This window comes from Mus pahari, chromosome 3 (genome assembly GCF_900095145.1).
Source record: "Mus pahari chromosome 3, PAHARI_EIJ_v1.1, whole genome shotgun sequence".
Classification (NCBI taxonomy): Eukaryota; Metazoa; Chordata; class Mammalia; order Rodentia; family Muridae; genus Mus; species Mus pahari.
Genome location: NC_034592.1, coordinates 59,189,902 through 59,209,334, shown reverse-complemented (window position 1 = coordinate 59,209,334; position 19,433 = coordinate 59,189,902). Strand labels below are relative to the sequence as shown.

At 36.7% G+C, this 19,433-nt stretch overlaps 1 protein-coding gene across 1 annotated transcript in view; it reads left to right on the top strand.

The window, feature by feature from the left end:
* The window catches only part of Ola1 (Obg like ATPase 1), a 120,296-nt gene that overhangs the window by 68,100 nt on the left and 32,763 nt on the right, over nucleotides 1–19,433 (top strand). The window contains exons 6-7 of the mRNA XM_021192062.2: nucleotides 5,194–5,274; nucleotides 5,587–5,684. Coding sequence (XP_021047721.1) covers nucleotides 5,194–5,274; nucleotides 5,587–5,684 — 179 coding nt within the window. The remainder of the gene's footprint in view (nucleotides 1–5,193; nucleotides 5,275–5,586; nucleotides 5,685–19,433) is intronic.

Genomic DNA, 19,433 nt, shown 5'->3' with positions numbered 1-19,433 from the left:
TCGAGACAGGGTTTCTCTGTATAGCCCTGGCTGTCCTGGAACTCACTTTGTAGACCAGGCTGGCCTCGAACTCAGAAATCTGCCTGCCTCTGCTAGGGTTATGTACCTCACAGATGATGAGTGACTGTGAGGAAGACGATGGTGATGGCTCTGGTGGTTTTGAGATAGGGATTCTATTTGCCTTTGCTGTTCTGTAACTGCTCTGTAGACTGGGCTGCTCTCGAACTCACGAAGGTCCATCAGCCTCTGCCTCCCTCGTGCAGGGAATAAAGGCACACACCATGCCTGACTAATCTGTGAATCACAATCCTCATAACTGAACATAGAGAATTGTGAAAAATGTGGCAACATTAAAAAGGTTTCTAAGTGTGTGCAGCCAAAAATTTATTCATGATTAAACATGTAATGAATACAAGGTGTTTCTGACAGCAATCACCTCTTTGATCTTAAATTGTTCAGCTTGCTAGCTGGAAGTTTTTTGTTTGTTTGTTTTTGTTTTTTAATCAAATGAAGAACTTGGGCTTGGAATTAAGACAGAATTTTTAACAGTTTTTGAGATGGCCCTAAAGTGACTTCTGCCATCTTGTCCTTGTATTTTTGTGAAGGGTCTTCTCAACATTGGCAGTCAACTCTGAAACACTGAGGTGCTCTACACTTGGCAGTATCAAAGTTTCAGCCAGTGCTTAATTCTTTATGTAAACCCTCATCTCATAGTATGCAAGTTGCTCTAGTTTCTAATAAATGGTAATATATGCATTCAAAAATGGTCTTAAAATAAAATTTGTATAATATAGTATCAGTAAATACCTGGTTCATTTGCATATTTCGTATACCTCTATACACAGGGCCATTAAAATTTGCTCAGGTATAACAAGGTTATTAATGGGAAAAGTCTTAGGAACCCTGCTTTAGCCTGCAGCTCTGAACTCTTCCTCATTTCTTCTGTAAACTGGTTCCAAATTCTTATGGATCACATGATGAGGCAATTTTTTTGTACTGATTACTTTTCTTACAGGTTTAGCCAAAACCCTGAGAAGAAACAACTTTAATGAGTTCGAGGCCAGCTTGGTTTACAAAGTGAGTTCCAGGACAGCCAGGGCTATACAGAGAAACCCTGTCTCAAAAAACCAAAAAAAAAAAAAAAGAATTTATTTTAGTTCTGTGGTAATGGGAGCAGTGTGGCAGCAGGACCACTCCAGGCCACACTGACAGGAGTGGAGGCTACTTACTTATAGCTTTGCGCAGCAGGAAGGAAACAGGACAGGAAGCACATCTGGGCTATAAAACTGTAAGACCTTCTCCTGATGACCCACTTCCCCCGGGTAGGCTCCACCTTCTGATAGTTCGCAGTCTCTCAGATAGCAACACCCAGTGGGCTAGGAACCAGGTGTTTAAAGACAAGAACCTGTGGGAGATGTTTCACATTTAAATCATAACAGCTCTTCTCTTATTATAAAGTCTTTCTCTATGTGGTAGAATCCCTATCCATGGCTAGAATTAATTGTTTAAATATAGGTAAATTCTAGGTTTGTATCCCTAGCCTTGATCTAGCCTTTGAGCTCCAAATGAGTATATTTAATTCCTGGCTGATTCCCCTTGGATTTTCAAACATATCACGGTAGTGTATCCAAATCCAAGTGCAAGAGCACTGTCTCAACCCAACCTCCTCCATTATTTCCTAGTGAATGTGGCAGTTCAAACCCAGGGTACTGTGTACACTAACCAGTCGTTGCCTCTGCGCTCCATCCCCGCTTCTCCTGGTAATCCTTAATCCTTTTCTTTCCATCATAAACACTACACCTAGGATTTGTTTCCATACTTAAGCATTAGATTGTTAGATCTACTATTAGTATGCCCATAAAACTACAAACTAATACAAAATTCAGACAGGTTTATCCTTTATAATACACAGAATATATTTTTCATATTTTTATTACTTTTATGTTTTTACAGTCCAGGTGTTGCTCCCCTCTTCATCCCCCCTCCCACAGTTCCTCATCCCACTCCTCCTCTCCCCCAGCCCCCATCTCCAAGAGGATGTCCCCCCCACCCCCACCAGGCCTCCCAACTCTCTGGGGCCTCAAGTCTCTCAAGGGTTAGGTGCATCTTCTACTGAGGCCAGACCAGGCAGTCCTCTGCTGTATATGTGGCAGGAGCCTCAGACCAGCTTGTATATGCTGCCGGGTTGGTGGCCTAGTGTCTGAGAGATCTTGGGGGTCTGAGTTAGTAATGTTAGGTGGTCACATAAGCAGTCCAGGTTCATGTTCCAAAATCTGCATTTCTTTACAGTGTATGAGATCTTGAGTGGGAGAGATGGCTGAGTGGTGAAGAGCACTCATAACCATCTGTAACTCTAGTTCCAAAGGATCTGATGTCCTCTTCTGACCTCCATGGGCACCACACACACACACACATCACACAGACATACATTCAGGCAAAGTACTTATATAAATAAGAACTGTGAAATCTCAGGGGCTAGAAAGATGGTTCAGTGGTTAAGAGTATTTGCTGCTCTCCCAGAGTTCAGTCCCAGCACAAACATCAGGAGGCTCACAACTGCTGGATCCAGGAGATCCGATGCCCTCTTCTGGCCTCTGTAGGCAGCTATACACATATGGCAGACATAACTGACATGCATGAATAGAAATCTTAAGAAAGAAATATAAAATCTCAAAATGGCTAAAATCCATTAAAGATTAACATGAAGGGATTAGTAATGTTTTTACTCATTTGTGCCGAAAGTGGATAAAGTATATATTTTTCAACTAACTAAATGTATTTAAGTGGAAATTTTACTGCGTGTGTTTATATGTATTATTAATATATTATATCTATTAATATGTATGCTTATATATGCAACCATAAGGGAAACATCTACTTAGCCTATTATTTATTTTATCTAGATAACCCCCTTTGGCTCCAATTAGATGGTTTCAGATCAGCTATAGGATTTTAATATTTTACTAAAATTAATTTTTCTTTTATATAAGAAAAGAACATACAGAAAATATAGCATCTACTGATTACTTACATGAGATAATCTTATCTGACTGCAACCTACTTGTGGTTTGTCTTAGATAAAACTGGCATCTTTCAGTAATCTAACTCATAACGGTAGCTTCTAAGGAAAATACTGTTGGTGGCCTTCGCATATGATTTGGTTCTCTTTAGGTAAACTGCAGTGTTCCCAGTTTATAGTATGAAAGAAAAAAACCAAAAACGGATGCCAAAATGCCTCTGTGATACAGCCTCTGTGTCTGAAGCAAGAATCAAGCTACTTTTAAATGAAGAGAAACCCTGAAATTCCTTCACTAGTGATCAGCACTCATTGAGGCCCTGTGGCTTTGTGAAAATGTTTATTGTCACAAAAGTATTTTATACTTTTTATATGATTAAAATTTAATTCCCTTTCTCATTTTGAATTGGCTTTCTTTTGTCTGTTTTCTTTTTTTAATTGAAAAGGATGCATGGGAGGAAGTATGAGATGGTACCTCTGTCTCCTTCTTTTGTGTAATCTTGTTGCATGTCTCTACATAAGCCGTTCTGGCCACTCATCATAGTAACCAGCTGGGCCATTTCACCTGCTGGAGCCATTAAAGAGGGCTCTCTCCCCCTAGATTAATCCCCTCCGACATTAGTTTTTTGCACTGACAACTGCAGCAGGCATTCAGGATTTGCAGGTGGCCAGTGTGACGCACATAATTGCCTACAATTTTAGGCAATGAATAAAAATGGTCTACATTACTTGTCAAAGGTTGTATATGCAGTGCCAAGTGAGATCTATGGGAAGCCTTTTAGGGTTTAAAGAACAGTTAATAGCAAGGCTGCACAGGGCTTTTTTAATCATAATGCATTAGTAATATAGCACTTTGATCTTCTCCTTGTAGGAAATGGTGTTACATTAGCCACTTTTAAACATTTACGACTGAAATTCAGTTATAGAAGAGTAAAAGTGATTATTCTTAAGCAGAACATGTTCAATTTCATTAAAAGTTTTCGTCTTGCCCCTTCCTTGTTAAAATCCATGGGAAGTCCTTTCCCTGGGGGACTTCAAATCAGGATCTAAGGATATAGGGCCTTTTCTTTATTTTTCTTGTTGGTAACAGTAAGATTTGCAAAGAAGGTATACTAAATATAGAGATAATTTATACAAATGGACGTTTACAACAGAATAACTGGTCATAGTAATATAAAAATACTCTCAGGAAGTCTATTACTAATAATTGTGTTGCAACAAATTTTAAGAAATGAATATTTAAAACAGGTCCATAAATTATCTTTACAAAAACAAAACAAAAAAACTTTCCTCAAAACAGAAGGCCCAGATGATTCTCAAATATGCCTCTTCTGGAAGAGCTCAGTTTGACCTTTCAGCCCTGAGAGCCTTTTATTAACACCTGCCTGTAAGGAGCCCCTTGCCACACGCAGCTCTTAGATTCAGACCCACAGAACTGATGAGGAAAGGCTTGAAGGGTTCAGTTTGTGTCACTTGCTGTTTGGCGTTTCCATTTCACAGATGATTAATCTTTCTGTGAAGAAAGGCCAGAGAAACAAAGCCTGCCGGCCTCTTCCCGCAGTTCCTCCTTCTGAATGCACACTAGCTTGCTAACTAAAAGGCCTTTAGATTTCCAGCAGAGAGAGATGTTCTGAAAGTGAATGCAGCTGGTTGGAGGTCACCAGTGCAGGGCTCTTGCCATTGTGTAATGGAGGCTTTGGCAGGTTGGGGTGGGGGAGCAGTGGAGAAGTGACAGGGAGAAGGGGTTGGCAAAAAAATTAATTCAGAAGAAAAAAAGGTTTGGGTCAGTTCATTTAATATTTTGTAGTAAATAATCAGTCATAGGTTCAATTAGTTATTTTGTTTATATTTTTAAGGAAAATCTGTACTTCAGGATACTCTCCCATTTCATAATAGCATGTAACATCACTAGATAACGTTGACTCTGAAATTCTATCTTTGATGTGATTGAGTTGTCTTGCAGTTTTTCATATTGTTATGTTAAGTAATTTTGCTGACTTTATACACTCAAAATTTAATGTTTCATCAGCATTTCATCAGTTTTCATTTGAGATACAAAAATAGTATTTCTGTTCATTACAAGAGTTACCTTTATTTTGAGCCCTTGAAACTTTTAGCGCTTAGTGTCCAGCACTTACTGCTCATTTTGTATTTACTTTTTCCTTGATTGTGTGCAGGACATAATGTGCAAAGTCAAGTCTTGGGTTATAGATCAAAAGAAACCTGTTCGCTTCTATCATGACTGGAATGACAAAGAGGTACGTGTAAATACTAAGTCTGTTGCTGCCTGTGCTCTGAGTGCTTAGAGAGCAAAGTGGGCTACTTAGTACCTTATACTTAGTAATATACAGTTACTTTCATTTCTGTCAGCTGGTGTAAATTCCTAAGCTTATTTTTCCCTTTTCCAATCTCCCACTTTAAATATTTCATAACATCTAACCCTTTATAAACAAAAATATTATAAAAATGAAAATGTTTACTTAAAGAGTTTTCATGTTCAAATTATTCAATGTTTTTCTCCGTATTTACTAAGCTTTTAAAAAGGGTTCTTTCTCTGTCTCCTACTCTAGATTGAAGTGTTGAATAAACACTTATTTTTGACTTCAAAACCAATGGTCTACTTGGTGAATCTTTCTGAAAAAGACTATATAAGAAAGAAAAACAAATGGTAAGTGTTTCTTCCCTGGATACACCCACATACATATCTCTGGATATACCCACATATGTATCACTAACATAAGCATATAGGTACGTATGTATGTGTGAATAATGTGTTTGGTTTTAATATCTTTTCCTCATAAAATGTTAAAATTAGAAAATTTTGTCTTGTGTTACATTTAAAAGGTAAGTCTCCTAAATGATTTACTCTAAGAGAACATTACAAACTGAATTAAATTAGGAAATTTTGAATCATACGTATTTGCTTATCAAATTTAACTTTTTAAAATATTTTGCTTAGTTTTGTTACAAAATGAGAGTAAATGTATTTGGAGCAATAAAGTGTTTGAAACTAAGATCTGGTAGCCTCATTAATACTGCAGGTGACCTTAAGACTGCTACTAGGGATGGCAGCTGAACATAACATTTTAAAACCCAAATTGAGTAGTTAGAGAGGGAGAGGGAGAGGGAGAGAAAGAAGGAGAAGGAGGAGGAGGAGGAGGAGGGGGGGNAGGGAGGGAGGGAGGGAGGGAGGGAGAGAGAGAGAGAGAGAGAGAGAGAGAGAGAGAGAGAGAAGCAAAACCTAGATGATGTAGAAAAGGTTGAGATACTGGCTTGAAACTTCCAAAGTGTATCAAGGTAAAAGCTGCATTTGTGTGTTGCCATTCTAATATGTAACTAAAATGTGCAAGATTTGTCACCCTTGCTTACAATTCAGAGACAGCTCTTGTGCTGGTATGGACATGGAGGCATTTGGCATAGTGCTCACTTTGACTTGCCTCACTAGACCCTCAGCATTTTATACTATTAAGTCATAGAAACAAATCAAAACTATACAAAGAAAAAGATCTGAATTCTCCTAAAATATATTGTTGGTTTCTCCCTGTACTTCATTAAGTACTTAGATGCACATGGTTTCAATTTTCCATTAAAAATTCTCATTTCCATATGATATCAAAGAGTGAGAAGGCTTTAAACTGAAAAATAAACATTCATAGACTGGAAGCCAAAACAATAATTAATGTCAGATGGTTAACTCCAATAAATCATTAGAATAAATTCTGTGAAATTACTGCAACTAAAAATGCCCTGTTGATATTACTGTAAGACATTTTGTGTCCCTGATAGGAAGCTGAGTTTAACCTCTTTATTGGCAATGTTCTAGAAAGAATAATTTAGCATAAAAATGTTGTTCAGGCTGGTCATTGTCTTCTAAAAAGTAACTAACTTTAAAATATAATCAGTTCCATCTTGTTTCAAACTCTAGTAAATTTGATGATTTATGTGTCAAAAAATTGTTTGCTTTAAGAAAGAATTTTTAAATTTATTATTTGACTTAAGTTAATAAATCTTGTCATGGAAGTATGAATGGTAACTTCTCCTGAGGCTGGGTAGAACAATACAGACATCAAAGTTTACATGAAAAGGGATGAGTCAGTTTCCTTGCCCAAAGGGGCTTCTCACACCTGTATTTCGATGATTACAGGTAGAACTCCCTGGCTCTAATTGTATAGTAAATACCATTTCCCAGACCCTAATGGTAGACAGACTGCTTAGGAGACGCCAGTCTGTGATTTAGCTGTCGCCAGACACCCCATGTTTCTTGTGAGACCAGTTGTGATGATGAGATGGTTATAGCCATTGAAACTGCTCTTGTCTAAAGAACAAATTTTAATTTGTAACAACGTAGATCTATGAATGGTTCTATTTATAAAACCAAATTTTTCTAGGTTTTATGTATAGCTAATGATCTGGTCTGACGTTGGGATATGTGTGTTGGGGGGAGGTGTCCAGATCTTGTGGAAGTTAGTGTAATTGTAGCTGAAAGATCAAAGACTGGGTAACTGAGTGATGTTCCAGAAGAGAATTTACCACATAGCCATTTTCTGTACAGTTTCTGCCGCCTGCTGTTCCTATTTTCCCTCAAGCTAGCCATTGACTACCCCCTGTGCATCCCTGCTCGTAAAACATGATTGAGGAAGTATTTGTCATGTATTTATGAGTGGGAAACACTGTGTGATAGGGAATGGCATCTACTGGAGCCAGAAAGATTGCTGCTCTCCTTCCATTCAGCCACTCTGCTGCAGCTTTAAATCCTCTGTTTATGTAACATAGCCTTCATATTAAAGCACAGAAGGAGTTTTTATTATGAAAGATAAACACACTAGGTTTTCATCGTGCATAATACTGCAAGCAAATGTAAATAGTTAAAATTCATTTTAATTCCTAAATCCACTTGCTTCTGTTAGCGTCTTGTTTTTTGGTAATGTTTGTATCTAAGCCCCATTTGCATCAGTTGCTCCTTTACATGCCCTGCAAAAAGGAAAAAAAAAACAAAACTTGTTTTAAGGTTAATATGTAATATTACTGTAGCAAATAGGACTGATGTGGGAAGCAGTAATAAATGTACTCACAAGATCACAAGAGCAGTAATAAAAGTGCTAGGGAGTAAAGCACTTGCCTAACTTGTACAAGGTCCTGGGTTCTCTCTAGCACCAAAAGGAAAAGAAGTAATACACACACACACACACACACACACACACACACACACACTCCTGTGTTTTAAATGTAGAAAACTAATTTTGGTGGTTAGAAAAGTTCAAGAAAGGTCTGTGACTTTGACCCCAAGAGGAAGACTGTATTTCAGTTCACATTTCTAGAGCGATAAACATTTTTGGTTACTGGCTAAAATCCACTTTAAATGGTAGTGTGTTATTTTTTAATTCTAAGTTTTGTTTTAAAAAGAAGCGTTTTGGTAGATAAGGCTGCTATATATGAACTGACCTTTTGAAAGGCAAAAGCTAGACTGAGTCTGATCCTCCACTGTGTTAACAGTGCTGAATTCATTAGTTCATTGATGAGTGAGTAAAACCTAAGTCCTGAAGAGAAGCTGGTGTGGCAGCTAGGTTGGCAGGAGTTGCATTATGATCAGATGACAGTAATCAAGATACTGGAAAAGACTCTAGAGAAAACATTGTTATTATTACAAATGAATGAATAAAACTAAGTGGGAATTTTTGATGATTTTGGTGGTTGCTAGTGATTTTTGAATACTTCATTTTCTAAACATAATCAGTTTTTACAAGCAAGATTATTCCCAGTGTTAATTTTCATTCTAGATTGCTTAGTGAGTCATGGTGTCAAGCAGGTATGGGACATTCAAACTGTCAAACCACTGCTTAATTGGAGGTTTAAATTTCAATCTTTGTACCTTTGCTGCTCTGTTAGTAATATATGCTGTCCAATTATGGAATCAGTAGAACAAACTAATTTTAGATTATTTTTACACCTAAGAGCTACCAATTATGTTTCCTTCATGTGTTTCCCTGTCCTTACCGTTCTTTAAACTATTGATAAGGACAATTAGGTCTTGTCTATTTGTATATATAGATGTTTATCTAGAAATACAAATATAATTTAAAACATGCATACTTTTTATGCAGATCTTGGTTAATAAGTGATCATTTTAAATAACGAAATTGTTTCAAGATTCATAGAAAAATATTTGGGAATCTTTTCAAGCTTTAGAACAATCAGACTATGTCAAGGTCACAAAATTTTAATTTCACAAAAGTGTTATTATTAAACCATATACATATTGTATATGATTCAGTTTTTTATTTTTGCTTCATTTTATGTTTTGATTTTTAGCTTTTCATGACATTGTTTCTCTGTATAATCGGGCTTTCTTGGAACTTGCTTGTAGACAAGCTGACCTCAAACTTAGAGATCCGCCTGCCTCTGCCTCCCTAGCACTAGGATTAAAGGTGTGCTCCACCACATCAGTCATTGATTCAGATTTTTTTTCTGCCCAACTTTCTGCTTTTGTTAGTTTTTGATGTTTGTTTCAAAACCACAAATAAATTCAGAATGATAAATATTGTGTAACTGGTATAGGGGAAAATCATGAAATAGATTTATTCTTTTCCTACTTTACCAGATTATTTTTAATATAAATGTAATTGATTATTTGCCTATATATGTACATGGTACATGCCAGAGCGTGTTTGTGGTTATCAGGGAACAGCGTAAATTCTCGCCTTCCACCATATGAATCCTGGGATGTAATTCAGGATATCAAGGCTGGTGGCAAATGTCTTCACCCAGTGAGCCACCTTACCAGCCTCTGAATCATATTTCACATGTATGTGTGTGTTTTCATGTAATATTTGTGAATTTCTGGGTTTGTTTTGTTTGTGGTTGTTGTTTTTTGATGAAACCAAGATTGGCCTTGAACTTGAAGCAATTCTCTTGCCTCAGCCTTTCCAGCCCAGGGATTATGTATGAGTGAGCCAGACTTCCGTTTGGTTTTCATTCATTAGTTTTTGGCTACTCCTTCAGCAATCATGAGGACGATGATTATAGAAGTGTATCTTTCTTTGTAAGGAAAAGACTATTGCCCCACAATAAATGCATATTTGAAAGCCTGTTTGCGTGTTTTGTTCAATGTGATTTATGGCTCATTATTTCTATTTGTAGGGTAAATAAAAAAATGCTATGTTAGGAGCATCCGTTGTCATTTCCATGAGCATCATCTCCTAAGAGTGATTCCTGAGTTATATAATTCATCAAATGTTTAGGATTAAGTTTTTTCTCTAATAAACAACAAGCACTAAATAATTTTTTCTAGCTTCAAGAGAATAAACAGTTTAAGCCCTATTTAAAGACAGCAAGTATTTTATAGAATTCTCTCAAATGATTTATTTATGCATTTCCTCATATACTAGTGGTTCTCAACCTTCCTAATACTGTGACCCTTTAATATAGTCCCTCGTGTTGTGGTGAGGCACAACCATAAAATTATTTTCATTGCTACTTCATAACTGAAATTTTGCTACTTTTATGAATCATAATGTAAATATCTGTGTATTCTGATGGTCTTAGGTGACTCCTGTGAAAGGGTCATTTGACCCCCAAGGGGTTGTGACCCACAGGATGAGAACCACTGTCATATACAGACATACACATGTGATCTAAAAAATGAAAGAACTTTGTTTATAATTCTGCAGTGCTCTTCAAATTACCACTGGTTCATGAAGAACCCCATGATGCCTGTCCCTACTCACTAGAGAATAATTCAAGGTAAATTCCTTAAAAACCCATGTATTAGAGATTAATGGCTTCAGATATGATTTTGTTTCCAAAACAATGACTTAAGTTAAGCTATAATCAAGAATGGGAATTCCAGGGACAGCAGAGATGATTCAGAGGTGAAGAACACTGGCTGCTTTTCCAGAGGCCCTGGATTCTGTTCCCAGCACCCACGTGGTGGTGGCTCAAAACTATCTGTAAGTCCAGTCCCAGGGAATCCAACACTCTTCTGGCCTCTGTTGCATCAGGCATGCACACAGTACACAGACATGCATATAGCCAAAGCCCCATGTACATTAAAAAATAGTAACAATAATAAAAAATGGAATCTGACTAGTGGTTGGTAGAAGTGGAGGGGAACTTTGAAGTTCAGAAAATTTAAGAGTGTTAGAATTGACACAGCCTTGTATGACTAGCATGGCATCTTAGACAGTATACACGTTTGCCTGAGGCAACACAAAGGAGAAAGCTACTTTGGACTATTTCAGTATTTTGTCCATTTTGCCCTGTCTGTGCAGGAAAAGAGAAAGAATTACTTTCTCTGACCTTTGCCCCCGTGCTCATACTCTCTAGGTATAGAGCTCACATTTAGAGTCGTACTTCACTAGACTTTTTGATCGCCAAAATGGCGATCTACCATTAGTAACATACCTAGCAAGAAAAATGGACTCTAAGAAAGTCTGAGAATATGCTTTAGTTCTGAATGAGGCAATAGCTTTTACAAGAAGTTTGATTTATTAAGAAAAGCATTGCTTTGCCAAGTGTGGCAGACACCTTTATCCCAGAACTAGAGAAACAGAGGCAGAGGCAGATCTCTGTGAAAGCCAGCCAGAGAAACATGGGAAGACTGTCTCCAAGAAGAAAAACAAAAAGAAATTACAATTTGAAGTCCTAATATTGTGGACTCTGCTACTCAGTATTTTGTTGTTTTGTTTGGTTTGGCTTTTACTTAGGCAAATTACATAAGCCATCTGGTAGAGAGCAGTTCATTCTATTGTTTATATAAAATGTATACCATATAAACAGAATTCCCCAGACTTTATTATCATAGCTCAGAAGTAATCTGGTAGCAGGAAAGGGGACATGTTTGTCCTGAATTTTCTTCTAGATACTAGACATGGTCCTTAGTTTTTCTTCTGTTGCATGAGTAAAGAAGCAGGCTCAGTGAGACTCCCAAGTATCAGTCATCTCTGGCCCTACAGCTTTACTGTTTGTAGTGTAGATGACTTTATTGTTGCTGCTTAGCTTCCATTAGTATAATTTTAAAAATTGTCATTGCATTAAAATTGTTTTAAAAATAAATTGGGAATTTGTTCTATTAAAAGCCCTTTTAAAACGTCTCTCCATTTCTCTGCATATGTGTGATTATGTTTGCAGTGAAGGCTAAGGATGAAGGATGCCATCCCTGGATGCTGCATGGAGGGGATTCCCTGAAGGGTCACGCCTTCCCATACTAGAATATTCTGTTTTTTTTTTTCACTTTTGCTTAACATATGCAAAGCATGTGCTCTATTACTAAGCTATATAGCCTCAAAATTTTATGATTTTTAAATGAAATACTGTAAATTTACAAAAACAAAATAGTGTTTGTAGAAATTTCCCTGGCTGGCATTTCATGGAGTGTTTTGAAGGCTGAGCACCCAGCTTAGGGGTACCTTTTCTAGCAAGGCTGGAGAGAAGCCCTGACTTTCCTCTACTCCTGTTCTCCTGAGTCCTACCATCTTCCCTCAAGGTGGGCAGTGGTTGATTTGGCTATAATTGGAGAAACGTGTGTATATAAAAATAAAATACACATGTAGAATTGGCATATCTATAGTCAAGACTAGTAATACTACCTATTGTGTTCTCTTATTTTTAAGTTTCCAGGAAAGCATCTTTCTATCAGAAACATTAATTCTGTGATATGCACCATAAAAGCTTTTTTAAAAAAAATTTACATTGTAGCAGTCAGTTCAGTTTAAGTGCTTTGGTGTCTGTGTCCATTTTTATTGCCAGTTTTTCTGCTCAAAAATATATTCTGAGATAATTGACTTAAAAACTTCACCCTTAAAAAGTAAGGGTAACTTAAAAAGTTCACCCTCAAAGTTTTATAAGGTTGGGACTTTGTATAGGTATCCATTCTGTCTTTTAAAAAATACTTTGATATAGCAATGAGAACATTAATTTTAAAAAGTGTCATTAAGAATATTTAGTGAAGGGGAAAGATGACTCAGGGTTAAGAGTGCTTGGTGTTCTTCCAGAAGGTCAGAGATGAGACCCTAACGGGGAAGGCTTAGACCCAATTGTAGCTCCAGCTCCTTTTCTAAGCAATTATTGATGCCTTCTGTGATTCTTATAGCTGTGTATGTTATGAATAGAAAAGACCCTTGTTCCCACAAGGCTATTGTCTTATGGAAATAGACTTCAACAAGACATTGGACATAATGTCAAGAAATGATTAGAACTCTGAATAAAGGCAAAGCAGGCAGTGATGCCATCTTAGCTAATGTAGGTAGGAAGGCCTCAGGAAGAAAGGGCGCACTGAGGATCTGAACAGGAACAGAGAATGTGTGGGGCAGCACGGGCAAGTTAACTAGGAGGCAGTGTGAGACGGCGGTCAGTGCAGCCATAGTGAGACTACATTTTATTATCTTACAGAGCCTCAAAAAACTACTTAAAAGAACTTAGGGGCTTTGTTTGTTTGTTTGTTGTTTGTTTAATATATGTGAGTACACTGTAGCTGTCTTCAGACACACCAGAAGGGGGCATCAGACCCCATTACAGATGGTTGTGAGCCACCATGTAATTCCTGGGAATTGAACTCAGGACCTCTGGAAGAGCAGTCAGTGCTCTTGTCTGCAGAGACATCTCTCCAGCCCAACTTAGGGGTTCTTATTTAAAGAACTGCAATTCAATAAACTTTAAATATATGCATTCAAAAATTTAATTCTTTATTTTTTTCCTACATTTACTTTCATTGGTTAGCTTTTCCTATGCCAAACCAAAAGACACACAGTAGATCATCGTTTGTTTAAGTTCCTGCTGTGTGACAGGCACTCGAAGCTCAGAAATTGCTAAGATGTTGATTAAAAATGTGAAGCTTATATAAATAATAATATCATCCACATTTTATAGATAGGACAGTTGGAAAGATAACAGAATATGCCTATATACTTGTGTGTGTATGGTAAAATAGGTCCAGCTGATTTGAATATTTATGCCTGTTCCATGTGTGATAGCTGCCAGCCAGGTGGCACATACAGTATGCATTACAAATTCCCACCAGCCTGAGAACTGTGTGCTGCTCCTAGGATACATTTCTGTGGCTGCTGGGTTTGCCTTGTCTTGTACCTTTATTAATTATACAATACCTTACTGCTAAGAGGCAAAAGCAGTATATTTTAGCATTCATTCCTAGGCATGTGCTATAAAGTTCAGGTAGAGAAAACTCTGTGGACTACCAAAAACTAAAAATTGTATAAAATTGCCAAATCTAAAATAATTGGTGTTGCCACAGTATAGACTTGCCCAAAATATAACAGGCTAGTTTTTATATATTGAGATGAACATATCTTCCAACAGAAGTAAAAACTAGTGACAGTAATGGGCACAGACATAAATTTTAGATTTAAAAAAATTTTTTGAGATTAAAATATTTACCTTATCATAGTTAGGAAGTGCAACTGAAAATAACATAAAAAAAAATGTATATTTATGGATTTACCTCTGAAACTCTTTTCCAATTTAACAGCCTTTACAGGGACAAACATTAAAATAGTTTTATCTGTTTCTATGTGGAAAATATGTATTTACTCACTTTTTGAGACATTTGCTTTCAGGCTAGAATGTCGACTCAGTAGTTAAGAGTATTTGTTACACATGCAGAGGACCTGGGTTCAATTCCCAGCAACTAACTGACACGGCAGCTTACAAGCATCTGCAACTCCAGCCCAGGGGATCCAGTGCTCTCTCCTCTGATCTCTGTGGATACCAGACATGGCCATGGTGCACAGACATACAGGCAAGCACACTCACATGTAAAATAAGAAAATAAATAAATCTTAAAAAAACAAAACTAAACTAAAAAACTGCCTTTTCCAACCACTGGGTTGGTTTTTTAGTTCTAGTGCTGGAATTAATCAAACCCAGGCTACAGGGCTGCTAACAAGTACTCTACCATCAAACTGCCCCCGCCCGTGCTTGTAACCGCATGCTAATTCACTATATTCATTACACTGTCAATAAGCATTTGTTTTTCTATTTTATTTTTAGTTCATTTATTTTTGAGATTATAATATAATGACATCATTTACCCCTTCCTTTTCCTCCTTTCAGAGGTTTCCATTACTCCTTCTTGCTCGCTTCCAAAGCATCATCTTCTCATCTGCCATTGATTATTGTTACATACGTGTGTGCGCACATGTGCATGTGTGTGTGTTTGTGTGTGTGTGCACACGTGCATGTGTGTGTGTGTGTGCGTGTGTGTGTGTGCACATACATTCCTTAGTACATAATACAGACCATTCAGTTTGTATAGTGTAGCTTCTGTGTATGTTTTCTGGGCTGATTACTTGGTATTAACCAACCATTGCTGAACTACTCCCTGGCAAAGACCATTTTTTCCGTTCTTGGCATTAGTAAGGGTTTGCTTTAGAAAACTACTTTAAAAATAGCGATTCGGGTCTGTCTGACTTTGTGTGTCTCTTTTACTAAGTACAAGTGGATGATTTGTGTATTGCTGTGGGTAATTGCTATTTTACTACATAGCAGTATATTGGAAAGAGCATAGTGTGTGTTGTGTGTGTGAATGAATGAATGAATGAATGAATGAATGAATGAGACTGGGAGAAATAACTACCATTAATTAAAAGCTTATTATGTCCCTGACTTAGGGGCATTTACATTTGTACTTCGTTGAGTTTTCATCTTTTTAACAGGCTCGTAAGACAAAATACAGCCTGTTAGTGAGGACAACTTAAGACTTAAAGAAGTAAAATAAGAAACCTAGTTAAATATTTGGAACATTTCTTTTAGTTTGAACTCAGGAAATAAAGTATAAAATGTTTTTTCATTATAGCACATTTTAATGCAAAAAGCATGAAAAGAATTTTCTATGTTGCTTAAATCCTAGTGAAAATTATACAAAAACTCGTATCTGCCAGAGAACACACATAATTGTGAAATTTAGAAAGAATGACAACACAATTTGATTAGCTTCCTTACAGCCCTTGGCATCTTCACCTGTCAGAGTGTTTTTCTTAAAGATCTGTCAAAATTAAGTGTAATACTATGTACAACATACTAAGTTGAACTGTTGTTCTATGATAGAATAGGTTCATTTTAAGTGTGATTTTATGCAATTTTTCTAATTCTGTGAGAAAAGCACACTGTGTATGACCATAAATAAACTAATTACTTAGTGCCTGGCACTTGTCAATTCATAGTAAAATCTCCTAATCCAGTCCTTGCTTAGACAGAATACTAAACTGAATCTTACCATCCTGTAGACGTTCAGGACTTACACAGAATGGCAGCCTTTAGAAAGGCTTGTTCTAGCCGGGCGTGGTGGCGCACGCCTTTAATCCCAGCACTCAAGAGGCAGAGGCAGGCAGATTTCTGAGTTTGAGGCCAGCCTGGTCTACAAAGTGAGTTCCAGGACAGCCAGGGCTATACAGAGAAACACTGTCTCGAAAAACAATTAAAAAAACAAACAAAAAAAAAATTAAGTCTTGCTCTGTCTCCATTTTCACTGATTAAGATTTGTCCTTATACATTTCTAACCAAGTGGAGTTTTGAGTCTCTGTCCTGTATATTTTTTTTCTAGTCAGTAGCTATGTTGTATTGCTGTATAACCTTAAGTAAATCACCTAGTACATTAAATAACTAAGTTAAGTTGCAAGACAGTTCTTAAATAGAGACTGCAAAGGAGAAATCTGTAAGAATACTTTATTATTTGGAAATGGGTGCTCCCCCCAATTATATTTTAAGGAGTTATATAGAACAGTTTGTACAACAATTTCTTATATCATAGAGCTTTAAGCTAATTCAGGCCAGATCTATAACAGAGACAAAAGAGAACAAACAAGAGAATACAGTGATAGCAACCATTTGTTTTCTTTTCTATAGTCAGAGGTAACATGTGGTTGTCTGCAGCAAGAGCTTTTAAAGGCTGTTATAATACAGCTGCAAAAACATATCTGAGTAAATACAGCCTTTGAACTAAATATGGTTTAGGAATTATGTGTTTTTTTAATTATACAAAGCATGATTATTGCTAGGATATTTTATTTCAAATGTTATTAATTAAAATATGAATGGACTGTCAAATATTTATATTTCACTATGACTTATTACTTGGACATGTAGAATATATAGCTTCAAGACCACCGAATTAGATTGGCAGGTTCTTTAAGCTTCTTAAGCTGGGGAAAATGAAACAGAAGGAAAAGCAAGGCTAGGCTGCATCCTTAGCCCTGTGCCGGAGGTGTGCGTGCGGCTCAGCTGGGAGCACCTGCTTTCTTACAGGGTATCACTTAGGGACCGGCTTCCCTATGAAATATTTAATAGTTGTGGTTTGCAGTTTTATAGTTTATTTTAGTGGCCTATTGACATCAAGGGTTACTGATTGTTGTATTAGTGGTTCCTGACAAACAGAAATTATTTTATATTCTAATCCATTTCTGACAGAAGATATAAAGTTTTGACAAATACGTATGGCACAGCAAGTGTCCAATTCTAAAGAGCAAAATAAATGCAAACCACCATTATGGTGAACACAAACAGCCTGAAAGCAAGTTATCAGCAAGCAAATAATTGTTGAACTGTTATGAATGGAGGAGGATGTGGAAATGGGGCATGATTGGCTGATGTTACATGTGTCCTTGATTACCTTCCTTGTGCTTTTATCCTAATAAGTGACATTCTTTGTATTCCCTGGGATGGCTAGACAGTCTGACACTGAAGAAGAATAAATATTGCATGTGGTACACATTAAGCTGTCATCCAAGACAGCATTTATAAAAAGTAACTGGAGAAATTCATAAGAAATTCTGCAGTGCTACAGTTTCCTGGCTCCAGTCATAATTGTCAAAGTTCCTGACACATCCAGGTCTGAGAAATGATGTAGGTTTACAGTGGCTTGGTGCATGAATAATTATCATGGATTTGTGTTCTCACAGTGCCTTGGGGTGTTAGTATTTCTTCCCAGAATGTTATATTTTCTGACCATTTTTATTTTAGGAAATGTCTCTACACTGGTGATAGTGTCCTGTACTCCAGCTTTGGTGAGAGGGTTTTTTGGTAATTTGTGTATTTAAAGACAGAATGAGAGTTTTTAAATGTTTTGTGTTTGTTTTTAATCTTAGAAAATATTGCTTGCTTGTGTTTAATGCTAGCAAGTGACCTTGAAAATAGTATTTTTATTTTTTTTCTCCAGCAACATTGGAAAACCTTCAAACAATCCAAATAAATACCATTTTTAAACTAACCCCCCCAAAGCCTCAAGTCACTACTTGATGTTTCATTTTAAAAAAAAATTGTATGCTTTTATTCACATACTTTTGTTTTTTTAATGTAGTTCCTTGAGGCTGGCAGCATTTTATTTATACCAGTCACTGTTTTCTCTTACAATAGCCTTTCAGAAGGAGACATAACTGCCTTGGAGTAATCAGACCTAGTAGTAATAAGTTAGTGCTCCAGTGGACTATATCTTCATCAAGCAATATGTATCTCAGTTTCATCTCTCTCTGTGGATAGTTATCTAAAGGATGCTGATAGAACAAACTTTTAAACACGTATTCCTACAATTTGACACAATTATTCTAAACCATTTAAAATTAAGTAATTAGCATTCTTATTTCATAATCTAATCAAGACTGTAACATTCTATGAGCTGATTACTGCGAAAATATGATTAAGTATAGAATGATTTAGAGCCCACTGCAAACAGGAAAATAACATTATCCTTAGTGAGTTTTACGTTTGCAGCCTTTGTTTTAGGTAGTGAGAAAGAAGTGAGACACACTGTATGAAACAGTTGGGTTTTGTGGTACTTTTTAAATTTATACTATTAATTTGGGGGATTTTTTTTTTTTTTTTTTGGATATTCTTGATACTTTGAAATCTAAATCATCTATTTGTATTGAAGAAACTTTTCTCAAAGTATAACACTTCTTGACGTTACCTATGGCTTTTAACTCTCTAGGCCACTACAGAGCACAAAATATTTGCCCAACTGGTAAATTGAACTGTAAGTCCCACTGTGGGAAATTGCTTTGCTGTGCACCAAACAGCAGTTATCTTAGTAATTGTACCCGAATTCTTTGTGGCTAATAGAGTGTGGATTTCTATTTTAAAAGCAGAAAATTATTTGTCTTAAATGCTTTTAATTGGGAAACACCTAAGTAAAATGAAAGTCAGCAGACTATAATGAGGCATTAAACTGCTCTATTTTTAATTGTTTGTGCAGAAAAATGAAATTCTTTTCCCTTTTCGAGTAAAACTGTGTATCTCAGACATTTCACATTCTAAACGGGAGCTCCCAACAAGGAGCTTATCAGAGCAAATTGTCTAGTCCACCCCCTTCCTCACTCAAAACCTAATGACCCTTTATCATCATGGTTTAGATTGCTGGACACAGATGTGAGAAAATACAAGTAATCTACAGGTAACTACAGTCGCTGCACTGATG